Source organism: Trichechus manatus, unplaced genomic scaffold (assembly GCF_000243295.1).
Source record: "Trichechus manatus latirostris isolate Lorelei unplaced genomic scaffold, TriManLat1.0 scaffold00184, whole genome shotgun sequence".
Lineage (NCBI taxonomy): Eukaryota > Metazoa > Chordata > Mammalia > Sirenia > Trichechidae > Trichechus > Trichechus manatus.
This window is the reverse complement of record NW_004444120.1, coordinates 5,160,725-5,188,317: the sequence shown is the minus strand read 5'-3', so window position 1 is coordinate 5,188,317 and position 27,593 is coordinate 5,160,725. Positions and strand designations below refer to the sequence as shown.

At 37.0% G+C, this 27,593-nt stretch overlaps 1 protein-coding gene across 1 annotated transcript in view; it reads left to right on the top strand.

Annotated features, from left to right (window-relative positions):
* The window catches only part of SLC15A5 (solute carrier family 15 member 5), a gene marked incomplete at its 5' end in the record, with an annotated part of 90,369 nt that extends 63,733 nt beyond the window's left edge, over positions 1-26,636 (top strand). The window contains 2 exons of the mRNA XM_004387357.2: positions 20,419-20,527; positions 26,489-26,636. Coding sequence (XP_004387414.2) covers positions 20,419-20,527; positions 26,489-26,636 — 257 coding nt within the window. The remainder of the gene's footprint in view (positions 1-20,418; positions 20,528-26,488) is intronic.
* Between the last annotated feature and the right edge of the window lie 957 nt (positions 26,637-27,593).

Genomic DNA, 27,593 nt, shown 5'->3' with positions numbered 1-27,593 from the left:
AATCTGCATGGTGTGTTAGGAGCTTTTGCACGCAGTATTGAATTTATTATAAAAGGTGGTAATATCATCACCCATATTCCACATATGCAACAACTAAGGCATAAAAGAGAAAGTGAAGTGTTCCAGTCACTGCACTAGTATCTGACAGAGATCTGAAGCTCAGCTTTCTGAAAACAATACCAACATTGAATTCAATACACCAAGCAGCTAGTAGGAGACCCCCAATGAGAAGGCTTTTTAATGACATTTGTTACTTCTGTAACATAACTTCCTTGGATCGGGGCCTTTATGTAAGATAATACTGATAATATTCTAGACACAGTTCAAAGACAGATAAACAAAAGTTTATATAATTTTGGCAGAGTTCTGTGCCCATGAAAGGAAGGTTATCAAGGACACACAGTGAGGCCATCTTAGCAAGATGGGATGTGAGGCAGGGCACTCTCTAAACTTATGCCTGAGGGAACACCATTTAAACTACCACTAATTGATTTAACTTAATTCTTCAAATAAGGTTTTTTTGTTTTTGTTTTTTACGTTCACAGGAATAGTGTATTACATCAAATCATAGCCCAGTAAGTTAGAATCTTAGATTTGGATGTTGACTTGGAGATCATCTAGTCTAACTTTGTAGCAAAAACCAGATAATGCACTAGGCACCCTCTAGTGCCTGGAAAAAATCTCTGCTTTGAGATATAACCTGAGCTTGCCCCTCTGTTGGTAATCAGTTGTGTTCCACAGAGAAAGTCTCATTTTTCATTCACATACCAGCTCTTCAATCATTTGATAAATATTTGGAGAAATAAAGTGGTACAACTGTTAAGGGAGTGAGCTCTGGAGTCAGACTACCTGGATTTGAATCCAGGTCATCTACTGTGTGCATCTTCAGTTTCCATATCAGCATTGACAACAAGTACCTCATCATGCAGTTCTGAGGATTAAACACAAGCAATATTTAGAATAATCTGCGACACATAGTAAGTGCTCCATAAAGATAGCTGTCAGGATCCCCTTCTATTTTATAAACAAATCATCCTCAGTTTTTTCATATCACAAGATTCCCTGATGTTTTTACTATCAAGGACCCTCCATCCATTAAACAAACAACAAACTTGTCAATATCTTTCTTAAAATGTGGTTTCCAGAATCAAACACAATACTTAAGGCAGTTACAATCAGGATAGATATGTTAGTTTTATCAACCTGGACACTTGCTCTGAATGCGAACAGAGAAATGTGTTGATTTTATTAGTAGTTGCATTATGCTTATGGTCAATTAAAACCTAGACAGCTTTTTTTAACTTTACTTTTCATTTTTAGCATTTCCTCTCAGTTCAGTTCCACTCATCGCAATATTCTTTTTCTAATTCAATGCAAGACTTTACCTTTATCCTTAATAAATGTCAACCCATCACCCTAAATAACAGATATTTTTGAAACTTGATTCTGTCATCCAGTGAATTACTAATCTTTACTTCTTTACTAATTTTGTGCCATCTGCAAGTTTGGTAGACCTCTCTCAGGTAATTGATGAAATTGTTAAATTGGACAGGACCAAAAATAGAGCCTTGTGGAAATTTAGCAAGTTAATGGCAATCAATTAATCATACCCTTTTCGATGTAATCAGCTACCTATTCACCTAATTACTGTCTCTCAGCCCACACACTTCTCCATCATGCCCTAAATGACATCATAGGAGACTCTGTCATACATCCTTCTGGGAGTAGATATGTCTGTGTCTGTGACAACCCCTTGAATTCACCGTCAGGATAGTATTCCTCAAAAAAAGGAAATAAGATAAATTCGGATGATTGGGTTCTAGTGAGCCTACACTGGCTTATACGACTACTTATGACCACTAAAAGACAGCGACTCTGACCATAGGCAGGGCTTTGGGTAGGTCATTGCCTCTGTAATGCTGTTTCCTCCTATTCAAAAAAGTGAGTGCTGCGCTTCACTCTTCTCAGGGATGACAGACGACAAATAAGTTATTTTAATATTTTAATGCCATGGATTATTTTTAAATGTAAAGTCAAACATTACAATGGCTCAGTTGGTTAAAAACAATATCAGTCTATTCAGTCAAACAAGACCAATCTTTTGACGGAAGCGAGCATAATGAAACCAGTACTCTGTGAAGGATACGTTCAGGCACTGCCCCATCCCTCAGCATTCCATTTAGCACATAGGATATTTTAAACCTATACGGATTCATAATGTCAGCTAAGCATGTGTGTATGTGAGTGTGTATGTGTGAGTGTTAATGTAGGATTGGAAAAGATGATCAGCTATCACAGTCTCCCAGTCTCCAGGCTGCATTAGTCATTTTTAGCACCATGATGGAAAATGGTGTGAATGCGGTAAATTCAAAAGATTTCTGAAAACTTGACTGTGCAGACAGATAACTGTTAGAGTGACATTTTCAGTACAAGTGAGAAAACTGATCCTTCTGGGATCTCTCACTCTGAGTGCTTTAAAGGAGAAGATACAAGACTAAACCCATCCTCCTACACTAATCATTTCAGGAATAGTTTATCTAAAAGTAGCAATGCTAATATAAGGGAGTGAAGAAGTCAGTCAAACTGCTTATTTCGACTCTATCCCATTAGCAACAAGATCAATTTTCTCACACTCATGAGTTCAAACTTACCTTTTGACAAAAATAACAAAATAGAATTCAGTGAAAAACGACATCTTAGTTATGGACGTGCAGGTGATTGAAAGATCCAAAGCAAAATGTCTAAGAGAGAAAGGATAATCGGGGAGAACCAACAGGTCAAAGTGTACATCTTGTCCCTGCTAGTCCCTCCTCCCCAGAATTCAGGAAAGGAGAAAAGAATTTACCTGTTTAATTCCCGTCAAGATCATTTTAAAATAAAAATCTTTTTAAATTCTCATTTAATTATCTATGAATATTGAGGCCATTGACAGCCATGTCAGCAGGAATCACTGAGTCGCTCTTGAAACAGGAATTTTCGGTTGCAGTAAACTTGAAAGAAGAAAACATACATATGGAAAAGTAGTCAACTGGATTTCATGGGTCCATGCCTATTTTCTAAAATGTATTTCTTCAAATTCAGCTCCGTGCCTGGGGTCGAACTTCATATGGGTTTTGAGATTATAGATTTTTTGAGCCAGAGGGGAAAGAAGTGGCCTGCTAGTCCATAATCTACCTTTAGGCCGGCCCCTACTCTACTTGTACAATAACTGGTTTAGTGCCAGTTGGAGCCCTGATGGTGCAGTGGTTAACAGCTACAGCTGCTAATCAAAAAGGTCAGCAGTTTGAATCCACCAGCTGCTTCTTGGAAACGCTATGGGGCAGTTCTGCTCTGTCCTGTGGGTCACTATGAGTCGAAATCGACTCCATAGCAATGGTTTGGTTTGGTTTTTTGGTTCTTGTGGCTACCTTGGCTGGCCTGTAACAACTCCCACAGGCAAACCCTGCTCATAGTCCTCAGTTGGAATTAGATGCAGAGTCTTCCTCGTACAATGAGGTTATGTATTCTAGAAATAACTTATTCTATACTTTCAGCCTCTGGCTCCACAGAAATCCTTGGAGGTGCTTAAAGAACTAAGGTTCACGACATATCAGAGCAGGGCCCAAATTACCCTTTAGACAATAGAAAGCAACCATCCTTTGCTGTTGACTCACAAGATGTAGAATGGGCAGATTTTTGAGTAAGACAAACCTGAGTTCAAACTGAACTCAGCTCTTAATAAGCTATAAGATCTTGAGCACGTTATTTAACCTTTCTGAAAGTCGGTTTCTCCTTCTCTAAAATGGTGTCACTAATAACCTACTTTGCAAGATTTTTATGAGGACTAGTAGAAATAAAGTACCAGATAAACATAGGTGAGGTGCACAAAAATAATGGTTTGTGTTGTGGTTGCTATTGTAATTTGAGTGGTATCTCTGAACATTTTCCAAATGGGCTAGGAGTATCATGGCTATGATGTTTTGGTAGGCACTTTAATATTTCTTAAAAACAAAACAATGTGCTAAATAAATGCACGTCACAGTTGTCTTCTTCTAGTCCAATTCCAGGTCTAAATTGGAATGAGATGAAATAAAGCAGTGCTCCAAGATTCTTCTTGGCCTATGGACCCATGTCGTTAATAGATCATCCTTTGCACAGCAAGTTTTAAGTATAGGTAGAGTTAGAGACACATCCATGTTCACACTAAGAATGTCTGGAAATGGTATTGAAGCTGAAACTAGAAGGGTGAGTGATATTTGGCATGGTGAGCATAGGAGTGAAGTATTTCTGGCAGAGTGACATTATCTACTTGTGTTCTAAGATCACTAGATGCAGTATAATATGAAAAGGAAAGAGAATAACTTGGAAGAAGCAGATAGGGTACAATTGAAGTAAGCCAGGCAAGTCTAGAGTAGTGATGAACTAGAGAGAAAGTAGGCAGATGGAGAGAAGTGAACGAATATAAGCTATATTTTAGAGGTAGAATCAAAAGTGCTTAGCGATGGCTTTGATACAGAGTCAGGGTGCAGAAGGGGGAGGTAGCATCAAGGAAGCATCCCAGATTCTGACATGAGCAACAGATGGACAAAGATTCCCTTTACCAAACAGAGATGACTGGAGGAAGAACAGATTAAGAAAATTGTCATCTATTCATTTTTAAACACATTAACTTTGACATACTGTGAGACATTCAAATAGAAATATCTGGAGCTCATAAAAGAAATATGGGTTAAATATATAAATATGAGAATCTTTGGCACAAAAATAGCAATCGAGCTCATTTAAGTGAATAAAATTACCTAGTTTGAATATTACAAATGAGAAGAAAAAGGAGATCCAGACCTTGACCTGTAAAATCCAAACATCAGAAGTCGGATGGATGAGAAATAAGCAGTTGCTGTTGAGTCAATTCTGACTCCTGGTGACCCCACCTGTATCAGAGTACAACTGTGCTCCATAGCATTTTCAATGGCTGATTCTTCGGAAGTAAATTGCCAGGCCTATCTTCCAACATGCCTCTGAGTGGACTGGAACCTCCAGCCTTTCAGTTAGCATCTGAGCATGTTAAACATTGGCACCACCCAGGGACTCCAGATGAGAAATAGACTGTCAGAAAAGAAAAGTAACATCCACAGAGGGGAAAATATATATATGCACATATTTATGTGTGTGTGTGTATATGTGTGTATGTATATCTATATACATATATATGCATATGTGTGTGTATATATATATTCACTGAAGACATGAGAGACGACTATTTCAAGCAAGAGAAGGTAAACTGTGTCAAAGGGCACTGTGACATCAAATAGGATGAAGAACTGAAAGGACCCATAGATTTAGCAAAATTATGGTCACTGGTAACTTTCGCAGGAGCCATTTCAGTGGTAAGAGGGGAATGAAAACCAGATTGGAGTGGGGTGAAGAATATCTACGAAGTGAGGAAATAAAGGCACCACGTTGAAACAACTCTTTTCAAGAACTTGGCGCTGAAGAGATAGAGTGGTGCCCAGAGGCAGATGTGTGTAGAGTTGACAGATTTCACAAACAAAAATACAGGATGCCCAGTTAAATCTGAATTTTAGATAAGCAACTAATAATGTTTTACATAAGTATGTCCCATGCAATATTTTGGACATACTTATACTAAAAATTTATTCATGCAATATTTAGAACAAGTTGAAACAAAAAATGATTGATTGTTTTCTTGAAATTCAGATTTAACTGGGAGCCTTGTATTTTATCTGGCAAGTCTAGATGTGGGCTAAATATACTTCTTATTCTGAGAGATGCTTGAGCATATTTAACACTGATGAAAATATCTGATATAGGTGGAAAGGTTAAAAATGCAGGAGAAAGGAGAACCGATGGAGATGAGACCCTGAGGGAAGAGTAGGGGGCTCAGTCAAGAATTGACACAGAGATTGGCTTCTGAGAGGAGGAAGGCTACTTCTTGCACTGAAACAGAAGGAGAAAGGAGACAACGGGGACACAAGCTAGCAGACGTGTGATTCTGGTATTGGGAAGATGTTGGAGCATCCCTCTGAAGGCTCCCATTCATGAAAGCAAGGGGGATTAAGATGAGAATAAGGGGGAGGAAGGTCAGGGAAATTTGAACTTGTCATTGCAACAGCAGAAAAGATAGTTTAGAGGAGAAATATTAAGAATGCTGAAAGTGTGGAGGCCCAGCTGGTGTCGGTGACCGTGAAGAGTGGTACCCAACTACCCAAAGCACGATTCTGCCCAGTGATATCAGATTCTTAATGCAAGCAGGAAAGTGTGTGGGATTCAAAAATGGTCTAACGTTCACCAGACACAAGATAAAAGGTACAAACTCTACCCGAAATCATTCCACTCTTGAATTAAAGTGATTTTGGGTAAATTTTATAGGCTATTTCCCCCAAAATAAGCAAAAGACGAGACCTTGTTCTCAAATTCTGAAATTAACAATTCTACATCAATAGCTAACTGGAGTTGCAAATGAGATAATAGACTGGAAAAATCAGAGAGATGTTGGGCAGAAATCGGTTTCTGCTACATCCATGATATTTTGAAAATTCAATATTTTACTGTTTTAAATATCTCCACTTGGAATTCAATTTATTAATTTAATCCACAAATACATATTGGGCTCCTACTATGTGAAAGCACTGGCTAGATACTGAATTAATAATACCAAGGCTGATGTTTAATTAACAAGAAGAACCGTATAGAAATATTTGACACTCAAATTAATATCAGATATATTCATTTGACTAATGCTATTACAATTACAGTTCATAGCTAATGGCATTATCGGGCTATTATCACAAAGCATTACCTCTCTCCTAAAACTCATTTCCATGATAATTCATTGAAATCATCATGAGAACACACTATCTTGATGGGTTTTTACCTCCCAATGCTCTTACAGAGAATTAACTCACCCTTGTAAGGAAGCTTGTGATGCCAAATATCACCCATGCCCGTTCTTTCTGTAGTTCAGGTGAACAATGCATAGCTATTTCTCTACACTTTTGAAAGACACAGTGTCCCTTCCTGGAAAAAGCAACCTGACTTCATTTTTATCCACAATTCCCAAGAACTGGAAATGCAAATTAAAGTTACGACGCAGGCATTGTTCTCTATAGCAAAGTATTGAGCTTGTGCGGATCTGGGGTCCAATCTCAGCACATCCATTCATTCAACAAATATTTATTCTGTCTCCTTTATGTGACTTCTGGCAAATAGTTCAGCCTCTCTGTGCCTCTGTCTCTTCATCTGTAAATTAAAGGCAATAATAATCTCAGTTCTTATTACATAAATATGAAAAAATGGTAGAAAAGTCAAAGTTAGAATACAGTTGTTAAGTGCTATTTCCTTCAGGTATCATGAAAATTAATGTGTTTTAAAAATTAACTCAGGTAGGAGAGCTATGAATCTCTAATGAAGCATTTAAATCAGGTTACTGAAAGGAGGAAGGAAAGAAATTAACATTTATTAAGTGTCAGTTATATGCAGACCTCGGTATATGCATTCACAAAGACATTATTTCATTAAATCTTTACAACAATTCTTTGGGGGTAGATATTTGTAGGCCTATCAGACTTAAGAGGAAAATGAGCTCAGAAAAAGTTACATAAGTTGCCCGAATCATATAGCAGTGGTGGAGCAAGGACTCCCTGATTCCAAAGCTCTTTTCACTACCCTGGGTTTGTTTGCTCTAGCGCAGAAGCACATCCACCATAGAGAACGAAATGTTTCATGTTTTTAATTGCATACGTTTTGCTCCCAAGCAAAAAGCACACAGTGAAGTGAAAGGCATGCCTAAAATAAAGTAGGATATAAAACCCGTTTCAGTGTTGCCTCAACAATTTTGGACATTTGCTAGATCACCAGCATTACAAAATAACTTATAAAAAAATTCTTGCAAGTCTATGGGAAATAATTGTTCGCTGTGCCAAACTATCATTTTAAGAGATTCTAAAGGGCACATTTTAACATTTTTCAAAGTTCCATTAAATTACAAACAGAAGAGTAATTAGTAAGAAGGGGATATGTTATATCTTCCTCCTAAAAGAGATAGCAGAAATCTGCCTCCAATCAAAAGCAACATGTTGTGGCTTTTAAAATAGTGCCATGTATATTTTAGGCATTTGGTATATGTAAGATTTCAGTAGGGACTGTACTGAGATATTACTGAAGGGAGTGAGTCTTAGGGTTCAGAATCAACAGTTATCATTTATTTGGGGTATTATGACGGCCCCCATTTTACAAAATATGCTGTATGAGGTGCTGCAAAAGACCTCTTTAAAGTGTTAAAAAGCAAAGATAGCTCTCTGAGGACTAAAGTGTGCCTGACCCAAACCATGATATTTTCAATCACCTCATATGCATGTGAAGCTGGGCAATGAATAAGGAAGTCCGAAGAATTGATGTATTTGAATTGTGGTGTTGGCAAAGAATATTGAATATACCATGGACTGCCAGAAGAACGAACAAATTTGTCTTGGAAGAAGTACAGCCAGAATGTTCCTTTGAAGCAACGTACTTACTTTAGACATGTTATCTGGAAGGACCAGTCCCTGGAGAAGGACATCAGGCTTGGTAAAGTAGAGGGTGAGTGAAAAAGAGGAAGATCCTCAATGAGATGAACTGACACAGTGGCTACAACAATGGGCTCAAATATAGCAACAACTGTGAGGATGGTGCGGAGCAAGGCAATGTTTCCTTCGGTTGTACACAGAGTTGCTATGAGTTTTAACTGACTTGATGGCACCTAGCAACAATATAACAACGATTACTGGGGTAATGTCTTAGTATAGTTTTATACACAAAACATAATTTTCAGATTACAGTCTCAAGGCTGTTAATAACAGGCCTGCTGTCACACAGGGTCTTCTGTAAGTGAAATCTACTCAGCAACAGTACCTACCAACAACATTCAGTGCTTCAACTGCTGAAGAAGCGTTGGCTGTAATGGGAATCCACCCCTTTCTGCTGTATTACAATGAATCAGAAGTGATTTTTATATGTTAAATTATTTCAAAAGTATGTTTGTTGAAGTGGTTTCGAAATACTTTTCTGCTCAAAAAAAGACCAGGCTTGCTGGTCTGACTGAAACTGGAGAAACCCCAAGAGTACGGCCCCTGGACACACCTTAAAATCAGTCCTGAAGTTCACCTTTCAGCCAAAGATCAGACAGTTCTATCGGGCCAACAATAACACACGTGAGGGACGTGCTTCATAGTTCAATCATGTATACAAGACTAATGGGCACACCAGCCCAAAAGCAAAGACAAGAAGGCAGGAAGGGACAGGAAAACTGGAAGCAAGGAACCCAGGGTGCAGAAAGGAAAAGTGTTGGCACGTTGTGGGGTTGGCAACCAACGTCACAAAACAATTTGTGTATTAACTGTTTAATGAGAAACTAATTTGCTCTGTAAACTTTCACCTAAAGCACAATTTAAAAAAAAAAGAATAGTATAACCCAATGAGGGTGAGTTCTGCCCAGTGCAACCCCTCGAGTCAATTGAGAGACACCAGGCCTTTGAGAACGAGAAAGTAGACTTTACTGCAAGCTGGTCAAGCAAGGAGCTCGGAGACTAAACTGTCAAATCAAGCTCCCCAAGGTTGGGGATTCTAGTGCAGTTATAGGGTTTGGGATAGGGAATTTATGAATAATTCATGAAGTTTCTGGTAATAGGTGGGCAACTTCAGGAACAAATTAACATGTATGGGGGTGCAGTGGAGGGTACAATATGGAGGCTGGGTGTGTGTGTTCTTTGAGGGTATGACGCATGAAGTTTATCTAGGACAGCTTTGCAGTTTATTGCTCATGTCCGAATGGGGGGTGGAGGAGAACAGTTAGTGAAGCGGCCTTGAGTAGAGAAGCAGTAAGAATACCTTGGGCTTACTACACAGAATGTTTTATCAAGAACTCACACAGACCCTAGATGTGATGGGAGGAGGGGGAACAGTTTAACCCTGTTGGTTACAATAGAAAGTAGAAAAATTAAAATATATATAATACATATTTCTGCTATAAAGGTAATATATGATGAAATAAATCAAAACCATAAAGGAGAAAAAAGACTTTGAAAAGATGATAGCAATTACAATTTAGGTAAATTTTCTTCCAATATTTTTCTATTTCTGTGCATGTGTGTCTATGTGCTAAATTTATATGTGTATATATAGGTGTTAAAATTAAAGTCTGAATAAACCTTGCTGAACTCTCAATTAAAAAAAAAGATTTGTACCAAGTCTCACCTTTTTTTTCTCCCTTAAATAATAATTGTGAATATTTCCATGTCATTTGAAATTCTTCTCCAGAAAGGAAAAAAAAAAATGAAGGTTACTTTAAACAATTACATGGTACATTTTATTGCATGGATATGCATCTTAGATTTATTTTACCTTTATCTTCTTATGAAATATTTAGGTTGTTTCCAATTTTTCATTGCTATAAATATTACTAAGATGAACATTCTTGTGTATAATCTTTGAGTACATCATTGATTGTCTCCTTTAAATAGAATCCTGAGGATAAATATTTTAAAGACTATCGATAAGTAAAGCAAAATTGTTTTCTAGAAAGGATGCATCAATTTTGCTGACAATGTGGTATGATAATACTTGCCACAATGTATTAATTTCAGCCTAGTAATAATTCAGAGCATAATAATATTTTGATCCTTATCAATTTGATTGGCAAAAATTACATTCCATTGTTATTTTAATTTTCACTTTTTGGCAATGTGAAACTGGAATTTTAATGTTTATAGAACATTTTTATCTTTCCTCTTTCATGAAATGCTCAGTCATGTTCATTGCCCATTTTTCTTTTGGTCAATTTGTTTGACCAAACACAAATGTTTTAAGGATATTATTATTTAGCCCTATTTGTTGATAAGATTTTCCAAGTTTTAATTTGATATTTAATTTTATAGATGAGTTTGTTTTACATACGTTTTACTGATTTATGTAATCAAATCTATCAATATCTTTCCTTGGGATTAATTTTATTGTATTTATCTATGACTGTAGAATTGTCTTTAATTTTATTGTGTTAAATTTTATATACTCATTCCCGTCGAGTTGATTCTGACTTACAGTGACCCTATAGGAGAGAGGAGAACTGCCCCATATGGTTTCCAAGGCTGTAATCTTTACGGAAGCAGACTGCCACATCTTCCTCCCGTGGAGCAGCTGGTGGGTTCAAACTGCCAACCTTTAGACAAGCAGTCAAGTGCTTAACCAAACCAAAACCAAATTCAAACCCATTGCCGTCCAGTCGATTCTGACTCATAGCAACCCTACACCACTGCACCAAAAATCCTCCCAACTGGACCGATAAGCAACATCATGATAAACAGAGAAAACACTGAAGTTGTTAAGTATTTCATTTTACTGGGATCCACAATCAACACCCATGGAAGCAGCAGTCAAGAAATCAAAAGACATATTGCATTGGGCAAATCTGCTGCAAAAGACCTCTTTAACGTATTCAAAAGCAAAGATGTCACTTTGAGGACTAAGATGTGCCTGACCCAAGCCATGGTATTTTCAATCTCCTCAAATGCATGTGAAAGCTGAGTAATGAATAAGGAAGACCGAAGAAGAATTGATGCATTTGAATTATGGTGTTGGTGAAGAATATTTAATATACCATGAGCTGCCAAAGAAGGAACAAATCTGTCTTGGAAGAAGTACAGCCAGAACACTCCTTAGAAGCAAGGATGGCAAGACTTCATTTCACTTACTTTGCATGTGTTATCAGGAGATACCAGTTTCTGGAGAAGGACATCATGCTTGGTAAAGTAGAGGATGCGTGAAAAAGAGGAAGACCCTGAATGAGATGGATTGACACAGTGGCTACAACAATGGGCTCAAACATGGCAATGATTGTCAGGATGGTGTAGGACCAAGCGGTATTTAGTTCTGTTGTATGTAGGGTTGCTATGAATCGGAACCAACTCAATGGCACCTAACAACAACAACAACAAATTATATATAAGAAAAATCATATTTTAACTATTTTTCAGTGTACAATTCAGTGACATTACAGTTGCCATGTTATATAACAATCACCATTATCCATTCCCAAAAGTCTTTCATCACAACAAACAGAAACTCAGTGTCCTTTAAGCAATAACTCCCCATCTCCCCTCCCCTAGGCCCTGGTAACCACTAATAAACTTTTTCTCTATGCATTTGCCTATTCTAGATATTTCATATACATGAGATCATACAGTACTTGTCCTTTTGTGTCTGACTTATTTCATTCAGCATGTTTTCAAGGTTCATCCATGTTGTACTTAGCATGTATCGGATCTTCATTGTTCTTCATGGCTGAATAATATTCCATTGTGTATTATTGGTATGTACCCATTTTGTTTATCTGTTTATCTGTTGATGGACATTTGAGTTGTTTCCACCTTTCGGCTATTGTGAATAATGCTGCAGTGAACATTGGTTTACAAAATTTGGAGTGTTAAGTAAGGGAAATATTCCCTTCAAAGAGCCAACTTTTACAACATAATTTGATATATGTCATGAAAAGTTGATTAAACCATAAACATTCTACAACCATAGGATCGATGCAAGAAAACAAATCTGTTAATGATGTATTATACTGTAATATATTCTTGGTTCTTAGGTGGTCTTAGGGGTTATGTTTCTAAGCTGGTCCTTTCAGCTGCCTCTTGACTTTAGCTTAGCATCATCCTTCTTTTAATTGTAAAAATTTTCTGACATTTATTTCACATCAGGTAAGGCATATTTCTCCTTACGGCTATTCTTCATTTTAAAAATAAAAAAAGAAACATATTCTCTATAGTTTATACTTCCATTTCAATTTTAGAATTATTTTATCCATTTTCTCCAAATCTCATTTTAATTTTAATAAAATGAGTAAAACTTGTAAGCTAATTTCGGAAACACTGAAACGTTCACAATATTTTGTCTTCTGTATAAGTATATACCATACTTTTTTATTTATTTATTTGATGCTGAAAAATTCTGCAAAATAGGACTTTATTATTTTCTTGAACATTTCTTGTTGGAGTTATTGTACGCATTTTATGCTTCTTTTTTTTTTTTTTTTGGTTATTATAAACTGAATCATTTCTCCCCATTAAACCATTACAACTCACTGACGTTGTAACTATGTGATAACATAACCTAAACGTTATTAATGCTTCTGTCTTCATCTTGCATCCAATTTCTTAAAGTTTCTTAAATTAATGAGAGTATTTCAGTTGATCCTTTTAAGTTTGCATCGAAATTATCTAATCTTCCATTAAATATAATTTTATACCCTTATTTCCAATATTAACTCTTCTGCTTTGTGTCTTTCTCAAGACACAGAACTTCCAGTGCAATGTCAATGTCAGAAGAGAGTCACAGTGGATAGCTTATCTTGCTCACGATTTTCATATGGATCACTCTTATTTTGCTATTAAGTATCTTTGTGGATTTAAAAGGAAATCTTAAAGGATGTTCTATATCAAGAAACTTTCTATTTCTTGTTTTTTGATATTTAAATAATAAGCTTAAATTTTATTGGATGGTTCTTAAGAAGCTATTGAGATTACCTTGTGATTTTTTTAATTGGACTTAACATTATGGTGTATTTAATTAATAGATTTTTAACATTAACCATATTTACAAACATGGGATAAAGAATATTTGGTAGCAATAGATGATCCTTTTTGCTATGCTCTATGCTCTGAATCTATTTACCAGAGAAAGATCCATATCTTCCGTACAACTTAAAAGGTACATTCAGAGCCTAATGTCTCTCTTAGGAATCATTCTTTGTAGTTGTTTTCCATTATTATTGGAATTTTTTTCTAATAATATAAATATAAATGTAAAAATTTTATTTTTCCAATAATATAGTTCTAGTAATGGAATAACATAACTCCATTCTTATTGGAAAAAATCATTAAGATTTTTCATTTCTTCTTGGTTCAATTTTGGCAATCAATATTTTCTTAAATAATCACGTTATTTTCATAAGATTTTTAACATCAGTAGTAGCATATAACCGTTGCCATTAAGTCGATTTCAATTCATAGCAACCCCATAGGACAGAGTAGAACTGCCCCATACAGTTTCCAAGGAGCAACTGGTGGATTCCAACTGCTGACATTTTGGTTAGCAGCCGAGCTCTCAACCACTGCATCAATATAGCATAGTCATAATTAAGTATTGTTTTGTCCTTTGCATCTTTTGCTATATATTCTGATTAGATTTTCCAATTTTATTCATTTTGATACATTTTTCTTCAATGAATCAGCTCCTAGAACTAGTAAATCAAATAAACTTTAATATCTTGATTTTCTGCTTTCAACCTTGCTATTCCCTTCCTCTTACTTTGATTTCTTTTATTTTTCTAATTTCTTGGGTTGAATGTTTAATTCACTTATTTTCATTCTTACCTTAAACATGAGAACATGTGCACCTTTTAATATGCCTCTGAGTAGTTTTATATCTTTTGGCCCACTTTTGTAAATGCAATTTCCTCATTTTCTTTATTTTCTCAATAGTTTGTGATTGCAGTTTTGAGTTCCTCTTTGACTAGTTATTTAGGAGCAGTATATAAGAGCCCTGGTGGCATAGTGGTTAAGAGCTCAGCTGCTAACCAAAAGGCCAGCAGTTTAAATCCACTAGCCACTCCTTGGAAACCCTATGGGGCAGTTTTACTCTGTCCTATATGGTCACTATGAGTTGGAATCGACTTGATGGCAATGGATTTTTTGGTTTATCTTTAATTCCTAGGTAGTGCAAACAGCTAAATACTGGACTACTAACCGAGAGGTTGGCAGTTCAAACACACCCAGAGGTGCCTTGGAAGGAAGGCCTGGAGATGTTTCCAAAAAGTCACAGCCATGAAAACCTCATGAAGCACAGTTCTACTCTGACATACATGGGGTCATCATGAGTTGGAATCAATCTGATAGCAATCGTTTTGGGTTTTGTTTTTTTTTAATTTTTAATTTCTAGGAGTTTTGATTTGGTGTTGCTGTTATTTAAACTTCTAAAAGAAAGTAAATTCTTTCTTTGTACAAAACAATATCATAACCTTTATTAAACTCTTATGGATCTTATTATTTTAATTCTCTACATTATTTTCTTTCTATTCTCTCTCTCAAAGCCTGATAACAGTGTGACATAATCGTTCACAAGAATTGTTTTTCTACTTTTTTATCCCTATATAGCAAATAGATTTTATTATGTTTTCAATACTTAATGGATAGTAATGGATTCAATTTAGATTGTGCTTTATCTCAATATAAAATAATCCTCCTTGTCCCTTTGAATGGTTTTTCCTTTGAATTCAACTTTGCCTGATATTAATATGTTCCACTACTTTGTTTTTATTGTCTTTGCCTTGTGAGGTTATTACTTTTAGTTATTGTATTTATTATAACTAATATAATTATTATTATTTTAGCCTTCGTCATTTTGTTTTAGGGGTGTTTCTTGTAAGCAATATTTATGTATGTATGATGATCACTTTTCCTTTCCCATACTGTCCTTTTCTTCTATGCACTCATCCTCAAATGAAAAGATTTACTGTGAGGCGGTGTTCACCAACTGAGAGAGTATATGGATACACTATAATGGCTGGTGACTTTCCATTTTGGAGCTCAAGTCTACAGCTTAAGTGCCCTATTAAAACCCAAGTTACTGCAGGAAGCTGACTGCCAGGTTGAGTGAGAACATTATTGACACCTACCGTCAGGTTCTCCAATACTCTGATCAGATAGAATGATCACAGACTGCAGTGTCAAATATGTATGGCGATCAGAGGCTCCCCAGAGGTCACCCTTAACTTACAATACCTTACTTTTGGGGACTACACTTCCTGGAATGCAGTGTACCCTGCCTCTATCCTGTTTCCATTTCTTCTTGTGCGGTAGTTTTATGGGAGTTGGACTCCCTGATATAGTTTAGAAGCATAGGTACTTGGTGCTGGGTAGTGATGTAGACAGGTGTGTGGTGGGCTCCTTCTCCTCCTAAAGAACAGTAACTATGCATTAGGCCAACAGCTATCAGAATTCTGGCTGGAAGTGACCTTGGTTTTTGTGGTGGGAGAATAGAAAGGGAGAGGGATAAAGCATAATCCTCCTCCTATTAGTAACTTTGTGCTGTTCATAGTAGCATAGGATGTGTGGGTCTCTATATATGTTTCTCAATCCAGTGTCAAAAGCCTTTAATTTAGTGCAGATTACTCCAAGAGTCTCACGATAAATTAATTGTCAATCCCAGGATTCAGGTGGAGATGTTATGCTAGGTATTTTAGGGGGAATCTGGAGTAGGCTATTTTGAAGACTGCTATCCAGACGCATTATTAAACTGTTGAGAAGATACTCAGAAGTCACAAATGTGATACCAAAAAACTAAAGCAAACCTGTTGCCATCGAGTTGATTCTGACTCATAACAACCCTATGATAGTTCCTTTAATATCAGCGGGCAGGGGGGCTATTGTAGAGCATTTGTCTTATGAGTAAGAAGATGAGGGTTCTACTGATTAACGTTTCAATTTAATTGTCTGAGTCTTCATTCTTCATTTTCTTTTAATCTGTAAAATAAAAGTAATAGACTAGATGACTCTATAGCCTTTTTGTCTCTAAAACGGCCATGATAATTTAAGATAACTAGAAGCATTTTATTTTGTATTTGTAAGGGCTATAGACCAGAGCATGTCTCCCCTACTAACTTACAGGCTCCCTTTCTTAAGCAACTTTGAATCCCCATTTCCTGGTACATGAAAAGCTTCTAATAAATGATTTTCCAATGGACAATTAAATCTAGCTGAGCAAGAGATACTTCGGGGACTTCTGAACACTGTCAAGTATTTTGTGAGTACCCTATTACCTCAATGGTCTAAATCTTGATAGTAATTAGCTAGTTACATTATTAAAGCATGTAACTAGAGTTCACTGCGGGCATGAACAAATGGCACTTAGTGACCCACTAGCCTCCTTACGTAGCATATTTGTTCTCAAGTTGGTAACCCTCTTGTCCACCCAAGCTGAGATCTGGGGAAGAGTAGTGAGTCCTCTTCTAGATGTAAAGCCTTCATTTCGTCTCCTTTGCAAGGATGCTCCTGATTTCAATGGCTATTAGGAATGTCAGATGAAAAATGGTACAAGTGTGAATTATGACAGTAAAAGTTTATAAGCTACTAAAATAAAGTTATGGTACCTAAGAACTGAGTCAACTGACAATGTTAAATGGAACATTTTACAACTAGTCCTGGGATAATGATAAAACAAAATGAAACATGAAGAAATATCTGACAGGAAACAGGCCCAAGATCAAGCTCAGGCTACATGATTGTGTGTGAACTATCTCTAAAGGGGCAGGGGGACGGTGATAATCTAACATTTATAGAGTGCCTCCTCTCTGTTCAGCCCTTAACATCCATTATCTCTTTTATGTCTCATAACAATTCAGTGAGGGAGGTATTATTGTCATCATCTTAAAAAAGAGAAAGTGAGACTCAAGTGGTCCAGTTATTTGCCCAACCATAAGACTGTTAAATAATAGCGGCAAGACTTGACTTTAAAAATCTGACTCCAACACCCACGCTCTTTCTATATGTTTTTACACCCAAAGCTGTCTCTTTAAATACACAGATAACCTTTACATAAATAGAACAAGTTTTAGGTCTCACGAACAGTCTGTTTGTCAGACTTGATGCTAGTGTTTGTTCCATGCTATCAACTCAGGTGATGGTTTACCATAGAGCTCCTATGTAAATTTGCTACGCCGAGAATGTTAAATTATAGTTAAATAAGGCAAAAATATGGCACTAGAATAAAAATCAGCATTCAGAAGAGAGATGTACCCTAAAAAACTGTATTTAAGAAAGAATACAGGAGCATTGTCAGGAGTTTGAATAGGTGATATGGCAATCTTTCATTTTATTTTTTAAATAACCCACTTCCAAAATGTTTTGTGTATAACTAAATTGCCACTACCTTTCTCTAACCATTCTGGTATGACATCTTCCTGTCACCCTACATCGCCAACCACCAAGCCACAGCGCCCCCAACGACAGATGCAAGTACACCAGCAAGCCCATGGGAATCTGCTGCTGTTTCCTGAAGGGCTTATATTTGCTGTACTTGCACAATTTCTTAGAAATGTTATGCTCTACCTCAAAGATCTTATAAAATTTATATTCTTCTCCTTCATCTGACTTTGTTGTAATATAAAGACAGTCTTTTCAATTACTTACTATGGACCAAAATTCATGCTCCAAGAAGAATTAATGTCATGTTAATTCTGAGGCTTCACGCAGTCTATGCAAACTCCTCTTACTCCAGCTAGAGAAGCACAGCGATAAAATGGTCTAATCACATGACACGCGAAGTGCCGATGTGAAATGAAAAGGGCAGAAATACGGTGGGGATATTAATTCTAGAGAAATAAGAAAATAGGTTTGACAGGATGGTTTAGTTCTTCCTACAGATAATTGCGATTTCTCACCTTATCTTGACCTCCACCCTAGCTCCCCCCACTCAAATACAATCAAATGTTTAGTTCCTATATACACACATACACACACACACCAAACAGTCTTCACAATACTCAATATACAGATAATAGAGAAACATTCAGTGAGACATGTAACTTATCCAAATATCAGCCGAAGGCCTCATGTCCATATAGTAATAAACCACAAATTTCTTTAGTAATAGAACACAAATTAATAGAATGGGAAAGTGGAACTTACAAAATAGCTTTAAGCTCAGTACCAGCTTTCATTTATGGGCCCAAGACTATAATGGACACAGCTAATTTTCATGGCTGATCCATAATAATGGCCATTGGGAAGTTAAATGACAGAAGAGAAACAGCTTTAAATAGGAAGTGGCACAATTAATCACAGCTGTCATACTTATGCACTTGCTGACTATCAACCTTGAGCAGAGCATTTAATTCAAATCCCATTTAAAAGTATGCATAGTCAAAGAAGAGGCCAAGAACCATTTTCTAGTTCAGGAAGGAACCCACAACCCGTGTGCCAAGATGGCACTGAAGATCAAGTCTGCTAGCACACGGACTGATTGCTCTGGTCCTACACCCCTCTTCTCCACACATTGTACTAACTGTTCCTACAAAAAGGCAAGGAATTAAAGCCTTGGCATTTGACTGTTCAAGGATGATCAATTCCTGTTCCTATAATACATAGCATTTTTTGGAAATATTCTACCCATTCAGAACTGCCACTGAATTGTACTTTCCTTTGTAAAGATAGATTTTCCCTTTTAAACAATCTTTTAAATATTTGTATTACTATCTGCCTATATTTGGTAATACTAGATCCCATTGTTGTTTTAAAATATTACATGAAAATAAATGTTGTATATGCAATATAAGGAGCTCTGGTGGCACAAGGTTAAGGGCTCAACTGCTAACCAAAAGATCAGCAGTTTGAACCCACCAGCCACTCTGCGGGAGAAAGATGTGGCAGTCTGCTTCTGTAAAGATGTACAGCTTTGGAAACACTATGGGCAGGTCTACTCTTTCCTATATTGTAGCTATGAGTTGGAATAGACTCAATGGCAACGGGTATGGGTATATACAATATTTATAAAGTTATATTTTATATAATGTATTCAATAATAATATCTCAAACCCAATGAGGAAAAAATGCATACACACATACATATATTTATATAGAAATCTTTTTCACACACACATATATAGTTATAGCGACGATTCAAAGCAAAAGTCACACTTACGAGCAAAGTAAAGGCAATTACCTTGAATCCTGGATAGTTTCATATATACACAGCTTGACATTCTGAGGAAATGAGGATCCCTTATTCTGGGGTATTAGATTACTTACCAGGTCAAAAGAAAATCTACATGGAACTTGGAGATTGCAAATAATTTGATCAATAGGGTCTTTGATATTATAATAAGGTATCACTAGATTTATCTTAGTTATCAAAATAATATTACATCTTTCAATCACATGTATTATCACACTAACCTTACAATGAGCATATGAGACAGACTATCTAGCAAACATTTTTCATTCATTCAGTACATATTTACTGAACAATCCCTATGTGCGAGGCATTGTCCCCTGTACTAGAAATATAAGGGTGAATGAGACAAACGTGGTTCCTGCAAATTAATAGCATAATCAGGATTACCTTTAGAACCCAGTTCTTGTGACACCTAAATCGTGTTATGCAAATTTAGTTTTTTGACCTTCAAAATATTTATAATATTTGGGTGCTTTGCTTATCATTTTACTGCTAATTAAAGGATTAAATTAATTTCGACAATGAAGTTTCAGATGAGCTTTGTTGCTTCATAGATACAATTGAAGTGAATAAAGCTCTATGAATTGTGGAATGATAAAATATTCTCAGAAATTTACATCTCTGCAGTTGAATAACAATTACATTTGTCCCAAACAGGCAATTGGTTTCCAAACACATTAAACAAAGGCAATTTAGAAAGCTTCTTCTTCTTCCTGGCATCATTAACGTTGCTGAACGTCCTGGGATTCTGGAGTGTTTCACAAAGGTAAGTAAGTGTGTAGTAAGATGAACCACTTCTGAGTTCATGAAATATTGGTCTGGGAACCATCACCAAGCTAATGGGAATCCAGTATGCCATGGATGGACAAATTAGCATAGTAGAAAAATTTCACAGATTATTCAGAGCAAGAAATTGCAATTTAGATTTTACTTTTTCCGTCGATCCTCATAATAAAATAGTGCTTTACTCAGTCGTAAAACATAGTTTAAAACAGGACTTTTTTCTCCACTAAATTATTAGCACTTTAGAATCAGAAATAACCATACTGATAATAAGAATGAATGAGTCATTATCATTAAAAGAAAATATCATTAAACAAATAGATAGGAAGTTAATGACATTTAAAATTTGAATCCCATTCAGGCCTTTAAGTAGACAGTGACCACCTCAAGGTCAATAATAAACTGCAAAATCCCTTAGTCACCTGAGACCATTTAGTGGCTTAACATGTATCATCTACCATCAATCCATCACCAGCTCATCTCTCTCTTACTGACATATTCTTGGATGGCTGTGTTCCCTTGAGCAAAGTGCCTAACCTCTCTGAGCCTCTATTTCCAAACACGTAAAATAAAGACAATATTACCACCCTCTTGTAGGTTTTAGTGACATGAATTTTAATTAAAGGCCAAGCACAATGTCCACCACATAGTAGGAGAGTTAAACAGATTTTTTTCCACTTCCCTGCATTTATTTATCTATTTAGTCATATGTTATTCAATACATTGTCACTTCTTCCTTGCCTGAAACATTCTCGTATTCATCTAACAAATCTCTTTCGGAGCATCAATCTTGTGATAGGTACAGCAGTGGACTGGAAGGATACAAAGCCACCAAGTTAATAAATGTTTAGTGCCACCTATGCTCCTGCTCTAGTGGAGCTTATGGTCCTGTATAAGGAGAGGAACCTAAATAAACGCCATGCAAGACAGAATATTAATGACAAAGTCAAAGCCTATACGGTGTCCTGAGTTTTTTAATTTCTTACCTTTCAAAGTGGATCAGTAACCAAATTGACCCTCCACAATGTATAACTTCCCTAACATGCCAGTCTCAGTCTTAGGTTGAAAACCAAATTAGAGAAGCAGAGAGTCTTACAGAAGGATCCCAAAGGAACTTCCTCAACCTCCCAGAAAGCAGAGTGGACATCAAAACTGAAGCTGAAAGCAGGGCTGCTTTCCCCTCCATCCATTGCCTCCAAACAACTCTCATAAGCTCTACTGTCTATCAATCTTTACTTTTGCTCCCACTGTAAGATTTGATCCTTGTCTTTCCTGAAGTGGTTTAAAAGGTGACCTCCAGAGTCAGCCCAGTTGAATTCAGCGCCACAGCTTATCAACTGCACAAACTTGAGCAAGCTTTTTAACCTCGCCCAAAATGGAAACAAAAAAAAATAGTAACTGCTTCATAAAGTTATCATGAGACTGAGTAAATGCTCACAAATGTTAGCAATAACAATAATAATTCCCTTATACTTTGCCTAAGGAGTCCTGGTGGTGCAAAGGTTAAGCACTTGGCTGCTAACCAAAAGGTTGGCGGTTGGAACCTACCCAACAGCTCTGCAGAAAAAAGACCTGGAGATCTCCTCTCATAAAGATTACAGCCTGGAAAACCTTATGAGGCAGTTCTACTTTGTCACAGAGGGTCCCTACACGTCAAAAATTGACTCGACAGCATCTAACAATAACAACTATGCCTTATGCTCTCTTTTTCTTTCTTTTTACTCCTCTGCTAGACTCATGCTGGAGGTGTGGCCAAGATGGTCATGATTACGGGTAGAGTTCAGGTAGAACTACCACTGGAACCAGAATCTATTAGCTCATGGATTTCCTCATTCGTTCGTTCAACAAACATGCTGAGCATTGTTTAGGCACTAGAGAAAGAGTTGAGCAAAGCAAAGTTCATGTCTACACAGGGTCCTAGCTACAGAAAATTGTGCCTGTGGCAATTAGTTTAAATTGCTGAATGATCTCTCACAGCTGGTGATGGAAACTGCAATGGTCAATAGAACCTGTTCATTAGCACCCCTTCTCAAGCAGCACCCAGACCACATGCCCTACATGCCATATCTTAGTTACACTTCTGTGTGCACATCAACCTGACATCTAGTGCTCAAATTAAAATATTAAGTGTGATTCTGTCTCTGTGATTGTCAAGCAAGTGAGTTATTATAAATAAATGAGGGATGGTGGAGTGGGATGCAGACAAGGAGTAAGGATAAAAATATACAAAGCATCAGATATTAGAGGAACCAAGGATGAGAAGAGACTAAGTGATGATGTAGGGTTTATTTAGAAATAAACCATATTCCTACCAAATCTTCCCTATTTCCTGTCTACTTTCTTTTCTCCTGAATGCTTTTAAGGGAAAGAAGAAAGATAGAGGATGAAACAAAGCAGGAAAGGAAAAAAATTAATCTACCATGTGTTGAGCGCCCCTATGTCTCAGACAGCATGCTAGACACTTACAGATAACCTCATTTAATCCCCACCACCTCCATTACATAGCTCTTATCACTCTGCTTTATAAATGAGAAAGTTAAAGTGCAAAGCTAGTTAAGTGAATTGACCAAGTTCACACAACCAGGTTTCAAACGCAAGTTTGCTTGTCCTATACCATGTTTTTCCTAAGTCCCATAGTGGAGCCCTCTACCACTCTCTAATAATCCCTTAACTCTGGTGGGTTGGAGGAAACCAGTCTCTTCAGTTAAAGTAACTATGGATACTCACTACCACCTGTTGTTCAGCCACCCTCCAGGAAAAGTGTGTCACATATCACAAGAAAGGAGAATCTGGAAAATCCGTCTCCAGAAATTAAGTAGCTAGAACCAATTGCATTAGTGCAAAGGCACAGGTTGCCTTGGGTACCTACTGATCATTGGGATCGGATGGGTCAAACCACAACCATTAGGCAGGAAACAGTATAGAACCTAAAGCAGAAAGCTCCTTGTCTACAATGAGGAAGACATGGTTGTGTTTTATTTACATACTGATTGTTATTGTCGAACACTAATGAACAATAAGTATGCATAGAAACAGGAAAAACACAGTGTCCCAAGGACAGTACTATTGAAACCTATTATTTATGAGTCAAATGGTATTTGATCTCTATATACATCAAATTGCAATCCAATTTTCACCAAACCCAAAAGTTTGTCTGCTCAGAGCCAGATAGTGATGGCATATTTATCAAGAACAGGACAATCCCAGATTATTCTTCTCCCCAAGATCCTGATGAATTATGAAACAGCATTGCCACCAATATACAGTTGGCATTAGGTCTGTGGTAGCACCAGAGGGGCACCCCCAGTGCAAAGCTTATATTATTGAGATGCAATCCTAGCAGTAAGTCCTAGAATGAAACTAATCTCGTCAGGGTCAAAGCCTCATCTGAGAACAGTTAGGAATTATCCATGGATGTCAGGCCAGACTTACACCTCACTCATAGCCAAACCAACAGCCTCCTGTCCCTGTCTGGATTAGAGTTCTCCTCAATCAGATCTCAAATAGGGTAATGGTGGCATATCATACCCAAGGCTCTCTGTTTTGGTGAGTGGGGAGGAAGTAGGCAGATGAAATATCTTTTCCTTGCTGAAAATTATTAGGAAAATATGTCTGCAGTACTTAATATAATGAGTCTATCCCACATCAGATGCTAAAATAAAAAGAAATCACAGGTGTTTCTTGGGGAGGGGTGGGGAGTGGGAGGGTGTTTGTTTTTATAACTTAGCACCACTGTCCCCCCAGTGTTATACAACGCATCTCATAAAGTTGATATCACACTCATTTTGTCAAAGATCTCTGTAATCTTTTGTGCATAACCTGGAACAATTATTGAAAGGGACATAAATCAGAGACAAATGACCAGTTATTTAGGCAGTATTCACTCTCTCTTACAGTTATTTTTAGCAATATAGTGAGAAGGAAAAGAAGGTAAAATTAGCTTTTGAAACTTCACAAATCAAAAATAGATGTCTGACCCCAGAGACTTATGTGTATCTGATAAAAGCGAACTTATAGCCCATATTTTTCTTCATTCAACCAAAATTTATTGAACATCCACTACATGTCAGGCACTGGTCTAGGCAGTAGGGTTACAGCAGTGAGTAAAGCAGTCAGAAATTCCTATCCTCCTGGAGCTTACCCAACAGCGAATAATAATGAGTCTCTAGAGGCAACACACCATAAAGGGAAAAGCCTCAGATTCAGAATGAGCGTCCTAATTCCAAACCCAGGTTCTGCCAATGACTCTTTATATGAACCCTAAGCACATTACTTCATCTCTTGAATTTCAGTTTCACAATCTGTGAAATGGGGATGACTCCATCCTTCTGGAGTTGTAGTGAGAATTAAATAAGTTAGGGTGAGTACAGTGCTCTAGTATGGTGCCTAGTGCTTAGAATACACTCAGGGAAGCCATTTCTGTGGTAAACATTTTTCTTAGGTCTGGGCCACATTCTTAGACATATATTCATGGATTCCTTCTTCAACAGTGGTTTTTTCCACATAGTCTCAGCACAAAATTTCCAAATTCTCAGTGCGGTATGATGAACCTTTAATGAGTCCTGGCCCCTCATAAATCTGTAAAACTGATAGGGTTTCAGTCTCCTTGTCAGCATTGAAAGTAGACTCACTGCAGGTTATAAAACAGCATCATCTACATTATGCTGAGTGAATTTAGTCAGTTGCAAAAGGACAAATATTATGTAAGACCGCTATTAAAAGAACTCAAGAAAAGGTTTAAACACAGAAGAAAACATTCTTTGATGGTTACGAGGGTGGGGAGGGAGGGAGAAGGGTATTCACTAACCAGATAGTAGACAAGAATTATCTTAGATGAAGGGAAGGACAGCACACAATACAGGGGAAATCAACACAACTGGACTAAACCAAAGCTAAGAAGTTTCCTGAATACAACCAAACACTTTGAGGGACAGAGTAGCAGGGGCGGGGGTCTGGGGACCATGCTTTTAGGGGACATCTAGGTCAGCTGGCATCACAAAGTTTATTAAGAAAACGTTCTGCATCCCACTTTGGTGAGTGGCATCTGGGGTCTTAAAAGTTAGCAAGTGGCCATCTAAGATGCATCAATTGGTCCTAACCAACCTGGAGTAAAGGTGAATGTAGAACACCATAGACACAAGGAAAGTATTAGCTCAAGAGATAGAAAGGGCCACATAAACTAGAGACTTTATCAGCATGAGACCAGAAGAACTAGATGGTGCCCAGCTACCACCAATGACCTCCCTGACAGGGAACACAACAGAGTCCCTGACAGAGCAGGAGACAAGTAGGGTACAGAACTTAAATTCTAGTAAAAAGACCAGACTTAATGGTTTGATTGAGACTGGAGGGACCCCAGAATACATTGCCCCCAGACTCTCTGTTAGCCCAAAACTAAAACCATTCACAAGGCCAACTCTTCAGACAAAGATTAGACTGGACTATGGGGCATAAAATGATACTTATGAGGAGTGTGCTTCTTAGCTCAAGTACATACATGAAACTAAATGGGCAGCTCCTGTCTGGAGGTGAGATGAGAAGGCAGAGCGGGTCAGGAGCTGGTTGAATGGACACAGGAACTCTGGGGTGGAAAGGAAGAGTGTGCTGTCACAGTACAGGGAGAGCAACAAGGGTCACATAACAATGTATGTATAAATTTTTGTATGAGAGACTAACTTGAATTGTAAACTTTCACTTAAAGCACAGCAATAAAAAAAAAAATAGTGCCATCTAAAGGTCCTTATGAGGCACCCTAATTTGCACTAAAACTCCTTTTGTCCTTTTATAAAGACTGTTCCGGGTGAGCAGGGCTCTTAAATAATTATCACTGTTGTGCCAGTATCTATGGGTCCATCATAAAATGTAGACAAGCACAGGAGGAAAGCAAATGATTTATCAAGTTATCTACATCTGGTCCTAAGAAAAGCTTTCTTTCTTTTTTTAGATATTGTAATCTAAATCATTGTAATGCCCAGAACATCAGTGGAAGTAATCTTGAAGAAACACTTCTCCTCCAAGAAAAGTCTCTGAAATTTTATGGCAGTATACAGGAATTTTCTTCAAGTATTGATCTTTGGGAGACAGCCCTATGAAACTGTATTTAACTCTACCTGTCTTATGAGCACAGTATTCATTGTTTTTTTCAGTCAAATGCTTTATGCATTTTAGTGTAGGAGCCAATATATATGGGAGAGGCTTTATGACCAGTATGTGTCTACTTTATTTACGAAGACCGATCATGACCCCTCTAGTAAACTACAGGAGTGTGCTTCTGTATCCATATGTTATACATTAGAATTAATAGAGGAATTTTAAAGTTTAGGTGAATATTCTATGACAGAAAATAATAATTTCCTATATACCATAATATTTTACAACTTTTTACAATGGTATACAATAATATTTTACAACTTTTTACAATAGTTTGCCCATTAAAAGCAATATATGTGATTTTTTTTAGAGTTTTTAGTAAGTCATTGGAAGACAAAATAACCGTATGTTAATATTCTTATCTCGATAAATTTATTGAGCACTTGCTACATGCCAGACTTTGTGTCCATACACTGTCTATGTCTGAGTAAATAATAAATCTTATACATGATTTTACTATATTTGATCTTAATATTACACTGTCAAGATAAGAATTAAGGAAATTTTCGTTGAATTCAAAAGCAACTTTACTAAAATCAAGGTCTTCAACAAAGACAATGTCCACATATGAAAGAAGGTGTAAAATAATTTAAATGCTGGCCTTACTGGGATTAAAGGGACGAAGGTAACCAAGGAATGTTAAAAGAGTGTTGAGAGGAGGCTAAGTGACCAGACCAAATAGTGATGCGTAAAGGGATTCCCTAACCCAAACGGCATCTTTTAGTCTTTACTGTTACCAATTGAAATACATGCAGACAGTCAGCTTCCAAAAGAGATTCTTCCTTCACAAGCAAAGAAATGTGGAAACACATTAAAAAAAAAAAGTCAAAACTAACGTCCCGTAACTTTGTAGCAGAGTTTGGTTGAGCACGCCCTGTTTCAGGTGAATCTTTCTGGCC